The following is a 12,455-nucleotide window of genomic DNA, read 5'->3' as shown; positions in this document are numbered from 1 at the left end:
GCAGTGAGCCAAGATCGCACCACTGCACTCCAGCCTGGGCGACACAGCAAGACTCCATCTCAAAAAACAAACAAACAAACAAACAAAAATACACACAAAAAAAGTCAGTTTCTCTATCTTGAAGACTAAACAAGGTTTGAAACTACTTCCAGTTTTTACACTCTATGGTTTTAGGTAACTACTGACAAAAACTCTTTTATGACCAAAACTTTAGTCAGGTTCCTCCAAGTCCTCTGCTTGACTAGGCCCAACCTTGGGTTTCCCTCCCTGTCCCTGCAGAATCCAGGCTGAGGTCTGAGCAAGATTCCTGTTAAGTCAGGTTAGGGAAAATCCCCTGTACTTGCTGTCTGACTCTGATGTCAGATCAGCCCAGCCTGCCTTCAGCAAGCCTATCACGTCAGTTGAGCCGGAAGCCTCTTAGGCTGGATGGTTCCTCTAATACTCTTCCATCTGCTGATTCCTACCCTGCTCCTTCATTATAAATCCCCACTTTTCCTTGCTGGAGCTGGATTTCCTCTTTTCCTCCCTGCAAGGCCCTACTACAGTGGTCTCTATACCACATGCCAGGGACCACCCCCACTCTTTGAATAAAGTCTCCCTTATAGTCTTTAACAAGTATCTGGAATAATTAGTGTTTTTTCTTTAACACTACTTGAACAAAACAAATATATAATCAAGATACCACTAACTCTCAGTTGTCCTAATGTCTTTCAGTTTTAGGTTTAGAACCTTAATTACTTGGTCGCCACCTTATTTCTTACATGATCACCTGCAAAAAAAATTATTCACAAGTTGAAGAAAGCTTTGCTTCTGCTACTGGCTTTTGTCCAGCCCCTCAAAGAACACAGTCTTAGCAGAATCATCTTCCTCATAAGAGTACTAAGAAAACTACGAGTACTTTTTGTGGAGAGCAGGGTAGATTGTCTATTTTTTATATCTTTCTTAATGAGCAAACCAAAGGGCCACTAACAATCCATGATCAGAGATTAAACATATCATCCTATTTTCATTTTCAGTTCTTTCAATGCCCCCACCAAAATATTAAAATAAATCCCAGACATGGATACAAAGAGGGAAACACTGTGACAGAACATCAAATTCTGCTTACCCTTAACCTTATTTAGTTCCCCAGTGAATAAAATCCAGATAGTAAAAAAACCAGCAATGCCAAAAGCTGTGTCCTGGCAGCTAGAGAGACTGTCAGCTCCTGCACATGCTGTCCTGGCTCGGTCTGCTTGCTTTTATCAATTCTCTGATTCTCTGGAAAAAGATTATCTATCCCCCAAGGCCATTAAAGCATCTAACTAGGATAAATAGTGGTAACGAGTTCCTGCCCATGAAAAACAATCCTCCATTCTCAGACATTCCCTCTTAACTGATCTTAATAAGCGATTTTAAATGAAGGGAAGGGAAACGCATAGTGCTAACACACGGTAATTATCTGTAATTCCTCATCTGTCGTGCCATTGAATAGAAAAAAATAAGTTGGTGCCTTGCAATGACATCAAAATTAGGGTATTTGGTACAGTAAAGTAACCTGACTAAATTGCATTATTTAAAAAGCAGGTTTTCATCCCAATGACAATATATACTACAGATTATGGGAACTGTAATGAGATGAAATTTCCATAAGGCAGGACCCATGAGAATAGGCAGTAGTTAGAGAGCTTTGGGATTGTGGCCTAAAAGCTGAATCAGTGTGGCAGAGACATTAGTTACTCCTGTTTAATGTAAAATTCGGTGGTTTTACATCAGCATTGAAGTAAAAGGGCAAAAAATACACTTCCTAGCCTTTTAGTTAGGTTTTTCCGCAAGTTAACAGAACTATATTCCTAGCATTTTAGAGCTCATTTAAAATCAAAAGTCCTTGTTTCACAAATAAGAAAAAGAAAACCCAGAGGAGGTATCACAGCTGTTAGCAAAGCCCACAGGCCTCAGGCACAGAGGAGGAGAACAGGGGGTGGTTCTGGAAAGATGACTGTTCTTTATCTTACTTATAATCTTATCTTCAATCTTGACCAGTAATCAACATTTCCCTTAATGAACAAATTAGTCTTCATTCCTCTTGGTGTGAATAAGTAATCCTTGAGCATTTACTGTGTGCTAAATGCTGGGGTTACTATAATAATTACGATACACCTAGCATAGAAGGAACAATTTTACTTAATGTCTCAGCAATAACACAATTTATTATGTCTTTAAAATTCCATTAATCTTCACAAATGGGAGTGATCCTGCACAAGTATGCGTGCATCTGTGAAGTAGGAGGTGTGTGCACAGAATATTAACATGTATTTCCTTGAAATGGTTAGCTGTCCTGTCCTGAAGCTATAGTTGTAATTACTAATAAGCAGCACCAACTAGCCTAGTGGCAAAAACAGAAAATGACGATATTGGGTTTAGAGTTGAAGATGGACTAGGAAGATGGGAGCTGGGGTTACCAATGGGTAACAAAAAATGGGGAAGTGACCAAGACCCAGAGTAAGCAGGCACTAAAGTGTCCCATCTGATCCCCCAAAGCGGCCCTAGGTCAAGGATCTCAGCCCTGCCTGGGGCAATGGCCTGGGAGAGAAATATGAATGACCTTGGCATGTGGCTCACTGGAAAGGTTATCCTAGATCTGCCCTAGAACAATTAACCAGCTCTAGGAGCCACTTGCTTTTGCTTTAACAAATGATGAAACAACAAACCTGAAAAGAGCTAAATCAACTTATTTTTATTTTAGTTCTCTTGAAAATTACCTCTATTAATAACAACGTACTTCCAATCTGTTCCAGGGAAAATAGGATAAAAATCTGAAAATAATTAGCTTACTAGTAATTTTTAATTTATGTAACTTTTCTGGGAATTGACAATTTAAAAGTCCACTGAAATCACATTATGAACTGACTTAAGTCAGCACTTCAGAAAAATGCCTGCTTCTTTCGATAAATATAAAGAACTTTCAGTGATTACAGGTAGGTGAGAGCTAGATACTCCCTACTTCCAAACGTCCTACCAGTCTCAGCCCAAATTCTGCCAAGGATAAGCAAGCAGGCACAAAAACAGATGCTCTGTCCTTTTCCAGAATTCCTCTTTTTATTCTCAGGTACTTAAACATTATACAAGTCCACTCTGAGGGACACACAACATTCTCAAGGCAAGACAAGCAAACCTTACAGTCAACTGGAGAACAAAACCTTCTGAGAAGTGGGGAAGCACAGACCTCACACGCTGCTCTGAAGGTGTCAGAGAGGCTGGGCTTGGCAGGTTCCCATTCCTCACTCACACAAGGGTGGTGGGGTTCTAACCATTAAGTTTACTAATAAAAAAATACTCTTCTACATCTTTAAAGAAATCCTCTAGCACTATATTTGAAGTGTTTCGGGAACCAACTTTGGAAAACACATTCCTAATAATACATCTCATATAGAAACACATAAAGGGAATTAAAGTTAATTTATGTATACACATACATGACACTGCGTATACATCAGTATTCTCAGAATTCATTACCATGTAGACAACCCTTTGTTTCTACAAAGGAAATTTTTTTTTTTTTTTTTTTTTTTTTTTTTTTTTGAGGCACAGTCTCACTTTGTCACCCAGGCTGGAGTGCAGTGGCGCGATCTCAGCTCACTGCAACCTCTGCCTCCTGGATCCAAGTGATTCTCCCACCTCAGCCTGCCGAGTAGCTGGGATTACAGGTTTGTACCACCATGCCTGGCTAATTTTTGTATTTTTAGTAGAGTCGGGGTTTCACCATGTTGGCCAGGCTGATCTTGAACTCCTGACCTCAAGTGATCCACCTGCCTCAGCCTCCCGAAGTGCTGAGATTACAGGCGTGAGCCATCACGTCTGGCTAGAAATTCCACCTTCAGCTCTAATTATTTACTGTTATTTTACCAGGCAAATTTTCTCTTCTAAATTTAAATTATTAGGAACTACTAAATCAAATAAAACTTGTTGAAATTTTGCACAATTGGTTTTGCTCATCTCTACTAGATAACTGTCTATTAAACCAACTGCTAATCATATTGTTACTGCTTATATTTTTAGGACATCATAGTCAATAGCTAAGATTGTTTCTAAGTTCCTCACTAAAGATGACCATATTTTCCTTGTGTTATCACTTGTGAGTATAAACATTATGCTAGTATTTCACTTCATTTTAGGCTTTTGACAAACTCAAATTATGTTAGCAATATTAAAGTCATGACTCAAAAGAAGATTTTTTAAAGAATCATGATGTTATCCAAGGCTTTACCGCTGCAAATCATTTTGATAATAATTGGAAAACTACTATTTATTATACTTTACCACATTATGTTCATCTCTAAAATAAGAACACTATAACCCCATGTTCCCATTTTAGAGATAAGAAACACTTCAGCTCAGAGGAGTTAAGTGAGTTGGTCAAAATGACAGCAGTACACAGGATTCGAAGTCAAATCTACCAGGTTCCAAATCCTAAACTCTTTTTAATTTGTTACTGTACCCAAGCCCCTAAACAAATTAAACTGCTAAACTATGAAACTCAAAATAACAAAATCACACAAATATGCCACATATCCTATTTCATACCTTTAATCCTCTGAAACTTCCTGGACTAGTTGGAGAGGAACTGGAGGATTTCGTAGATTTAGGAGTAGAAAGTTGGCTGCTGGGAGTTCCATTAACTGCCCATGAGACAACAAAGAAGACAGAAGTCCCATTAAAACCCACAATAACCAGACTGTATAAATACACTAGGTGCATGCACAATATAGGTCCAATGAAGCTTCAACTCATTTTCAGCTCAAAGCAGACGGCAAATCAGCAAAAAGCAAAAAGAATGTATCTTATTGCATTACAGACAAAAAAAAAAAAAAAAATCAAAGAGTGAAACTAGAACTATTTTCAATAGTAGTTTTCCAACAGCTATATAAACAAATACAGAAGACATTATGGAATTAGTGATGTGAACGAGAACTTTTCCATGTATCCTGCCTGCCAGCAAAGGTAGAGATGGCTGTTATATTTGTAATGGTTTACTATGAAGGCTGTTCAATATCCACTATCTTGGTGCATACCAACATAACCAAGAAGTTTGGATAACCAAGAAGTTTGTGTGGCTCTCCCAAATCAATTACACCATAATACAAACACATTTTCTAAGTATTTTCTTAATGAAAAGGGAAAATCTACTGGTAGTTTTCCCTGTAATTCCTACTTATTTGCTCAAAGTCTGTGAAAAACATTCTTCAACCTTTTTTATCTAGACCACTTATTTCTAATTCCTTCCATTTTCTTTTCTACACAGCTTATCCTCCCCCATTTGTCCACAAATCTTGGTAGTTTTCTATACATCTGCTCTAAACCTCCATACACTTCTTTGGCTGAAAGCTCGATTTAGATCCTATGCTAGAATTATGTAGTATAGAATCTGTAAATGAACCTTTCCCCCAGAAAATTAAATTTGGAAATTTAAAAAATAACCGAAAAAAGTGTTCAGTTTTTGAAAATTTTGAAACCTCTCCCCCAGGAAAGGTTCGTTTGCAGATTCTATACTACAGAATTCTGGTCAAACATTTCAGTATGACTTTTGCTTATGCCTGATTGTATCATTAGAATCTATTTCTGCAGTAATTTCACAAAGCTAGTAGTTAACATCTAGTATTGATATATGTTTTCCTCCTCTAAATAGAGTATTTATAATCCGTTTTATTATAAATCTTCAAAGTTTTTGCCCAAAGTAGATGAAAAGTGTCATTCATCTTTTTGGAAAGAAAAGAGATGCTCACTTGCTTTTTATTCTTTTTAAAAAAAAAAAAAAAAACATGAGACAGCGACAACTATTATTTTAAATCACGCTAATAAGTATAAAAAAACAAAAGCACAGGTAAAGGTCCTGAATAGGTGACTCAAAAAAAATGAGTACCAGTCCTTGAGCAGAGGCAGAAATTGTGGATCAATGAATACTAATGATTACAAGAATCACCTGTAAACAGGAACAACTTGGTTTATGAAGTCATATTTATTGTACTGCTCATTTTAAAATTTCAGTAAAAATGAGAACTTTTTTCAGTTATTTTTAAGTTTCCAAAACTTTAATTTTTCTGACTCAAAACCCTCATTCAAAAATAACGGTCAGTGATCTAGATTTTATTAACAAATACATGTGGGTACTTAGAATACAAGTGTAACACAATTAACTGTACAATTAAAAATATTTAAGAGTATTCAACAGCCCTGGTTATTTCTCAATCAAGTTAAATTTCAATTAATGTTATTTCTTCTAAAAAACTTCTTTAAAAGGTAGAGCACAAAGGGTTTTTAGGGCAGTGAAACTGTATGATACTGTAATGGCGAATATATGTCATTACAAACTTGTCCAAACCCAGAAAACATACAACACCAAGAATGAACCTCAATGTAAACTATGGCTCTCGGGTGCTAAGGGGATTTCAATGCAGGTTCATCAACTGTAACAAATGCAGCACTGTAATTGGGGATGTGGATAATAGAAGAAGTTACGCAAGTCTGCGGGCAAGGAAGAACACAGGAAATATGTAACTTTGGCTGTGAACCTAAAACTGCGCTAAAAAATAGTGTTTAAAAAAATCTTTTTCAATGGAATTCACACAAAATAGAGATTATGGCCGGCAATAAACTAGTAAGCTTGCCGTGAGCTGAAACTAAATTTTCCTTTTTTTCTTTTTTTTTTTTTTTTTTTCTGGTATTTTTCTCCCTCTCACACAGCAATCTGCACAGGTCACCAGCTTCTAATCAGTACGCACTGTTAGTGTTCACTGGTATTCCAATCCCACACTGATAGCAAATGCTACCTTGGAATGATTGTAGGAAAGGGAGTGAAGGAGAAAAAGCAGTTCCGGCAGATAGCGATCTCTGCAGTAGATCAGTCTCCCTAAAATACATCCCCCTGCCCAGGCCTAGTTTCTTAACAAAACTCACTGCCAGGGATTTAACTGATGTCAATAACTACATGTCTATATTTTCACCAAAATAACTCATCCTAGAGAGATACTAATCACATATAGTCCTCTGAGTTTTTATAGCATTTGGAAGGTTCTAAACAATGTGCTTGAATGAGTTGTTCTTAATTTCACTTATCTGCACATTTCTCCAGTTCCGGAGAGGCTAATGGGGACCCTGGACAGCACCACGTCATGCCCTCTCCCCCTGCAACTTCCGTTGCTGCCGCAAGCGGAAGATGTGCCACCACCAGCCAGCACCTGCCTCATGCTTCCACTCTTCCGCTACACCCCTGGATTTTCACTCCTAAAATTTTATCCCCCTCCCCTCAACTCTAAGGAAAGAAATAAACTTGGGGGTTTTTTTTGTTTGTTTTCTTTGAATACTTTTTATCTTGGCAGACCAAGAAAGATTCAGAAGCTAAAATTCTAAAATAATGGCCAGGCACAGTGGCTCACATCTATAATCCCAGCACTTTGGGAGGCTGAGGCTGGTGGATCACTTGATATCAGGAGTTAGAGACCAGCCTGGCCAACATGGTGAAACCTTATCTCTACTAAAAATACAAAAATTAGCCAGGCGTGGTGGCTCATGCCTATAGTCCCAGCTACTCAGGAGGCTGAGGCAGGAGAATAGCTTGAACCCCTGAGGCAGAGGTGCAGTGAGCCAAGATCACACCACTGCACTCCAGCCTGGGCGACAGTAACCATTTACCCATTTATGTTACCTAGCTTAATATCTATGTGCTTTTTACATACTATTTAGCTATTCTGATAGAGTTTTGTTGAAGGATTTAGCCAACCAGAAGACTTCACTCAAGGCAGTCTCAAGACTTCACTTGGGACATCTGTCCCAAGACTGAAAAGGTACAATATTATGTTCATAAAGTTAACAGCTCTGTTTGAATTTCATTAGTCCCATGGAATTTAAAAAATGGCAACAGACACACCATAGCTAAAGTAATCTGTAAAAACACTCCTGAGTACCATGGCTTTTAATAAGACAAAATTCTGTCCTTCATGGTGGTAGAAAATGGAAAGAACTATATAGCACTATACAGATAAGCATTATGCAGATAAATATAGTAGCTTTCTTCAGATTCACTCAAATCCCAGTGATTGACTCATGCTTTTGGTTTTCTATAGCTGAAGTGTCGAACATACTTTGAATTAATCTCTTATAAAAAAGATCATTTTCTCTCTAAAATGTGGTTTTAAAATCTTACAACTTTTACTTGATGAGTTGGAGGCTTACTCTATTAACTCAAATCCAAATTTGGACTTAATTGAAAATTGTGTGTACTAGAATGCTATGATTTTCCTTCATCAGTTTCTAAGTATTATAAATTCAAGGTAAGAGTTAGGTATACATTTATTAGGCTATCTTCTGGAGCTACTAGTGTGCAGGACAAATATGGCTATGAGACATGTTTTTAGTTCAATATGCTAATTTTTCTCTTTGGACCTTAGGGGGACAAAATTGAATTAATCATACCCGATTCTTGAACCACTCTCCCTTTTATTAAAATTTTTTTTAAAAGAGACAGGGCCTTGCTACATTGCCAAGGCTAGAGTGCAGTGGCTATTCACAGGCACTATCATCACAGCTCATTACAGCCTCAAACTCCTGGCCTCGAGAGATCCTCCTGCCTCAGCCTCCGAGAAGATGGGACCACAGGTGGTACCTCCATGCCCAGTTATTTAATTATTTTTACTGATGTTACAAGCATCTGTAAAGCTATCACCAAAACTACATCTACCCTTTGATTAACCCAGGTCAGTGTATTTATGCAAGTCTCATCTCTATATTAAGCTTTCTCAGTTTTAAGATATTTTACAGAAAGCATGATACAATTTGAAATAAGGTTAATAACAGAGGTATTTTCAGATAAAAATACACATATTGTTAACTGTCACATTTTTAGAGAGAAAAGGCTGAGTCTATAGCTCTAGGAAAATAAATATTTGACAACTAGAAATATTGCAGTGTTGCCTCTCTGTATATGTAAGAAACACTTCATAAGCCTACGCTGGCATATGCTATTATGAAGTACTTCTAAGATTTCAGTGATTCCTAAACTGTTAACCCCAGGGTGGGGAGGGGGTGAGCATAGAAGACCAAAATTTCTTCTATGGCTATTTTCATAGTACCAACAAACTTTAGCCTTTTTCAGTAACAGAACATTTCTCCAAATTAACTAGAAGATGGACCCCTTGCAGCAATGTGCCTCCTCAATCGCTTTGTATTCCTGACTATACAGACAGGCACTTGGTAATCTTCTGATAATAACCGGCTCTCTAATGAATAGAGGAGGCTAAAGTGTCTTGTGCAACGCAAAGCATTTCATACCACACAGATGTGCACTGGAATAAGCCAGATACATTCATGGAAATGGAGCAAAAGGAAACAGAAAAGTGGCAAAAAACAAAAACAAAAACCCAGCAGAGCAACAAAGCCACAATAGTCATGGCTCACCTGGGGATTTGGCTGTAGAATAGGCACTGGAGTAGTGGCCACCCCGCTTTACTGTACACATGCAGTATACACAGAGCAGAAGACAGTAAGGACAGTGGTTATTCAGCAGCTCTAAATGTGTGTTCAGAAAGAGTAAAACAACCTGCTCTACAGAAAGTCAGGGGGTGCTGAGAGGGGAAAGGGCGAATAGTGGAATGTCTGAAAAACTTGGTCTTTTATGAAGTCTAATGCTCGAGGCTACTGTTATTGATACAACTTTCACATGTTCTAGATTCACCACCTGTAAAATCATGGTTTTTTCACAATTCTTTCCTTAAGGGGAAATGATATCAACAGACTTATTCTTAATTATTACAAACAAACCCATAAAATCAATATATGAAGATATTTATGTATGTTTTTAATGTTTAAAAATGCCCCGTAAAAATTATGACTAATTTATAGGCTTAAGACTTGCAAGAAACTTTATTACAGGTAAGTCTGACTCTTAAATAAATACTATTTTTCAACAATAATCACTGCTATGAATGTACCATTTGATGAGGGAGAAGCCAGTGGAAATATATCAAGTAAATACATTTCTGGGTAGAGTGTGTGCATGTGATTTTTAAAAAAGAGATAATGTTAAGAAAATAATTATCCACAATCATAGAGCACAAAATTCAAAATGCAGTATACAGAGGTCCAAATGTGAAACACTTCTATGTAAATACCAGCAGAATCTAGATCATCAAGCTGTTCCCAAGAAAAATGTGTCAGAACAAAACTATACAAGTCTCTTAGGAGAATTATTATAACTTGGGGAAACAGACTTAACTTTTGGTTTTAAAAGTCATGTCATCTCTGTTTTTCTGGAACTTGGCTGCATACGACCCCAGCAAAGATTACTAATTCATAAAAATTAGAGAAAACAGAAGGAAAATGATCTGTTCCTGCTATGACCATCTATTCCTTTTCCACTAACTACCTGAAGCTGGTGATTTGCTGCGTCGAGAGGGCCCAGGGCTTTTGGATCCAGAATACTTAACAGCTGAGGATCGAGAATAAGATGACTTCAGGACACGGCATTCTAGAAAAGAACAAAAGTGCATTAACTAAATCTGGTTTTAATAATGACCAAAATGAGATTTAGATGTAATTGTTTACTGACCAGAACTATTACCTGATAATTTCTCTATTACTGTTAAACAATTTAACATACAAAGCAGTTGTCCCAAAAGTACACCTGAGTTTACCTTCAGCCAGGCTACACATCTTCCCCCCGCAACCCCCCCCCCAACCCCCAAGACAGAGTTTCGCTCCTGTTGCCCAGGCTGGAGTGCAATGGCGCGATCTGGGCTCACTGCAACCTCTGCCTCCCAGATTCAAGCGATTCTCTTGCCTCAGCCTCCCAAGTAGCTGGGATTACAGGTGCCCACCACCATGCTCAGATAATCTTTGGTATTTTTAGTAGAGAAGGGGTTTCACTATGTTGGCCGGGCTGGTGTCAAACTCCTGACCTCACGCAGCACACCCGCCTCAGCCTCCCAAAGTGCTGGGATTACAGGCATGAGCCACCATGCCCCGCCAAGGCTACACATTTTAGGACGTCACCTCATTGTTCCAGATGGAGCTAATTAAGTACAGACATTCCAATGCCCTAACTTGATACACACAAACATCCACAGCCTAATCTATACATGTGCAACTATCTTTTAAAATTGGTAGTACTGATAGGCAAAGACTATAATTTTATTATGCTCTCCAACTTCTTGATTGCCTTATTTTAAAAGGGCATGGGACTCTTAACTTATGAACCCCCTCCTGAATTATGTTCCATCTTTTCAAAGTATGGAACATCAAAAATGAGGAAAATAGTTTTTTTTTTTTTTTGAGATGGAGTCTCGCTCTGTCGCCCAGGCTGAAGTGCAGTGGCGCGATATTGGCTCACTGCAACCTCTGCCTCCCAGGTTCAAGTGATTCTCCTGTCTCAGCCTCTGGCCTGTAGCTGGGACTACAGGCGCCCACCACCACGCCCGGCTAATTTTCTGTATTTTTAGTAGAGATGGGGTTTCACCATGTTGGCCAGGCTGGTCTCGAACTTCTGATCTCAGGTAATCCGCTCGCCTCAACCTCCCAAAATGCCGGGATTACAGGCGTGAACCACCGTGCCTGGCTGAATAGCTTTAAACAATAACTGCTCTTTCCATACATCACCAAATAAAATAATATTTACAATACCAGAAGTAATTATAACTAAAGTAATCACTTCTAATTTGAATGATGAAAAACATGGGTTTTGAAGTTGTGTAGATTTTGAATGAACTATGGATTTGACATTTGTTAACCAGGGGGCCTTGGCTGTAAGCCTGATTTATTTTTTCCTAATGAAATTGGGATAAGAATAAAATTTGCATCATAGGCTTGTTATAAGGGTTAAATTAGATAACATACTGTCTGTAGTAGTTTACTCTAAAATACTTCAATTTATGCAGGAAGTTTAAAATGTGGATTAATTTTAGTCTATACCCGAGGGGCAGTAAACTGACAAGTGAAGTAGACTAATCAGGAAAATACACCCAAGGGGAGGCTAGTTAGCATTTGAAAGACTCTAATCAAAACCTTACACAAAGGGAGCAACTTTTGCCTAATTAGCATTGTGGATGTTAAAAGTATTCGACTGCTGAAAGGTGTGTGTGGATTATTAGAAACATCTTAAATGCATTGCTACTCCTTTATATGAGCAGCAAGAGCCAACAACCTAGAACTGCAGAACTACATTCAAGGTTTACGAATTGGAACCAATCCTGTATCTAACTATTAATCGAGGATTTAGTTACTTCACTAAAATCAAGTAAACTGAATTCCATGGATTCTGAATGGGCCTTTAACGCAAGATGTTATCGGAAGTCTAAAAGCACAGAGTTGGGACTTCATTAAGATTACAACACAAGTTAAATAACTGATTTAAAAAAAAAAAATATTTGCCTCCTAATAAACGTATCTGTGGCAGAATTAGGTCTGAGACTTGCTCATTGTAAAATCAT

At 38.0% G+C, this 12,455-nt stretch overlaps 1 protein-coding gene across 15 annotated transcripts in view; it reads right to left on the bottom strand.

Moving 5' to 3' along the window:
- The window catches only part of DCLK2 (doublecortin like kinase 2), a 180,701-nt gene that overhangs the window by 49,027 nt on the left and 119,219 nt on the right, over positions 1-12,455 (bottom strand). For 8 of the 15 annotated variants that reach the window (XR_012435155.1, XR_012435157.1, XR_010586616.1 and 5 more), the window contains exons 4-5: positions 10,397-10,498; positions 4,564-4,658 (exon numbers count right to left, since the gene is read on the bottom strand). Coding sequence is in view for 7 of the 15 variants with exons in the window: in XM_005556051.4 (XP_005556108.2) it covers positions 4,564-4,658; positions 10,397-10,498 (197 nt within the window). In the remaining 8 variants the exon portion in view is untranslated. Of the gene's footprint in view, positions 1-4,563; positions 4,659-9,429; positions 9,481-10,396; positions 10,499-12,455 lie in introns of all 15 variants that reach the window. The other 7 variants (XR_277458.5, XR_012435156.1, XM_005556049.4 and 4 more) reach the window with 2 other exon arrangements.

This window comes from Macaca fascicularis, chromosome 5 (genome assembly GCF_037993035.2).
Source record: "Macaca fascicularis isolate 582-1 chromosome 5, T2T-MFA8v1.1".
Lineage (NCBI taxonomy): Eukaryota > Metazoa > Chordata > Mammalia > Primates > Cercopithecidae > Macaca > Macaca fascicularis.
Note: the sequence above shows the minus strand (reverse complement) of the source record. Positions and strands in the feature narration are given on the sequence as shown.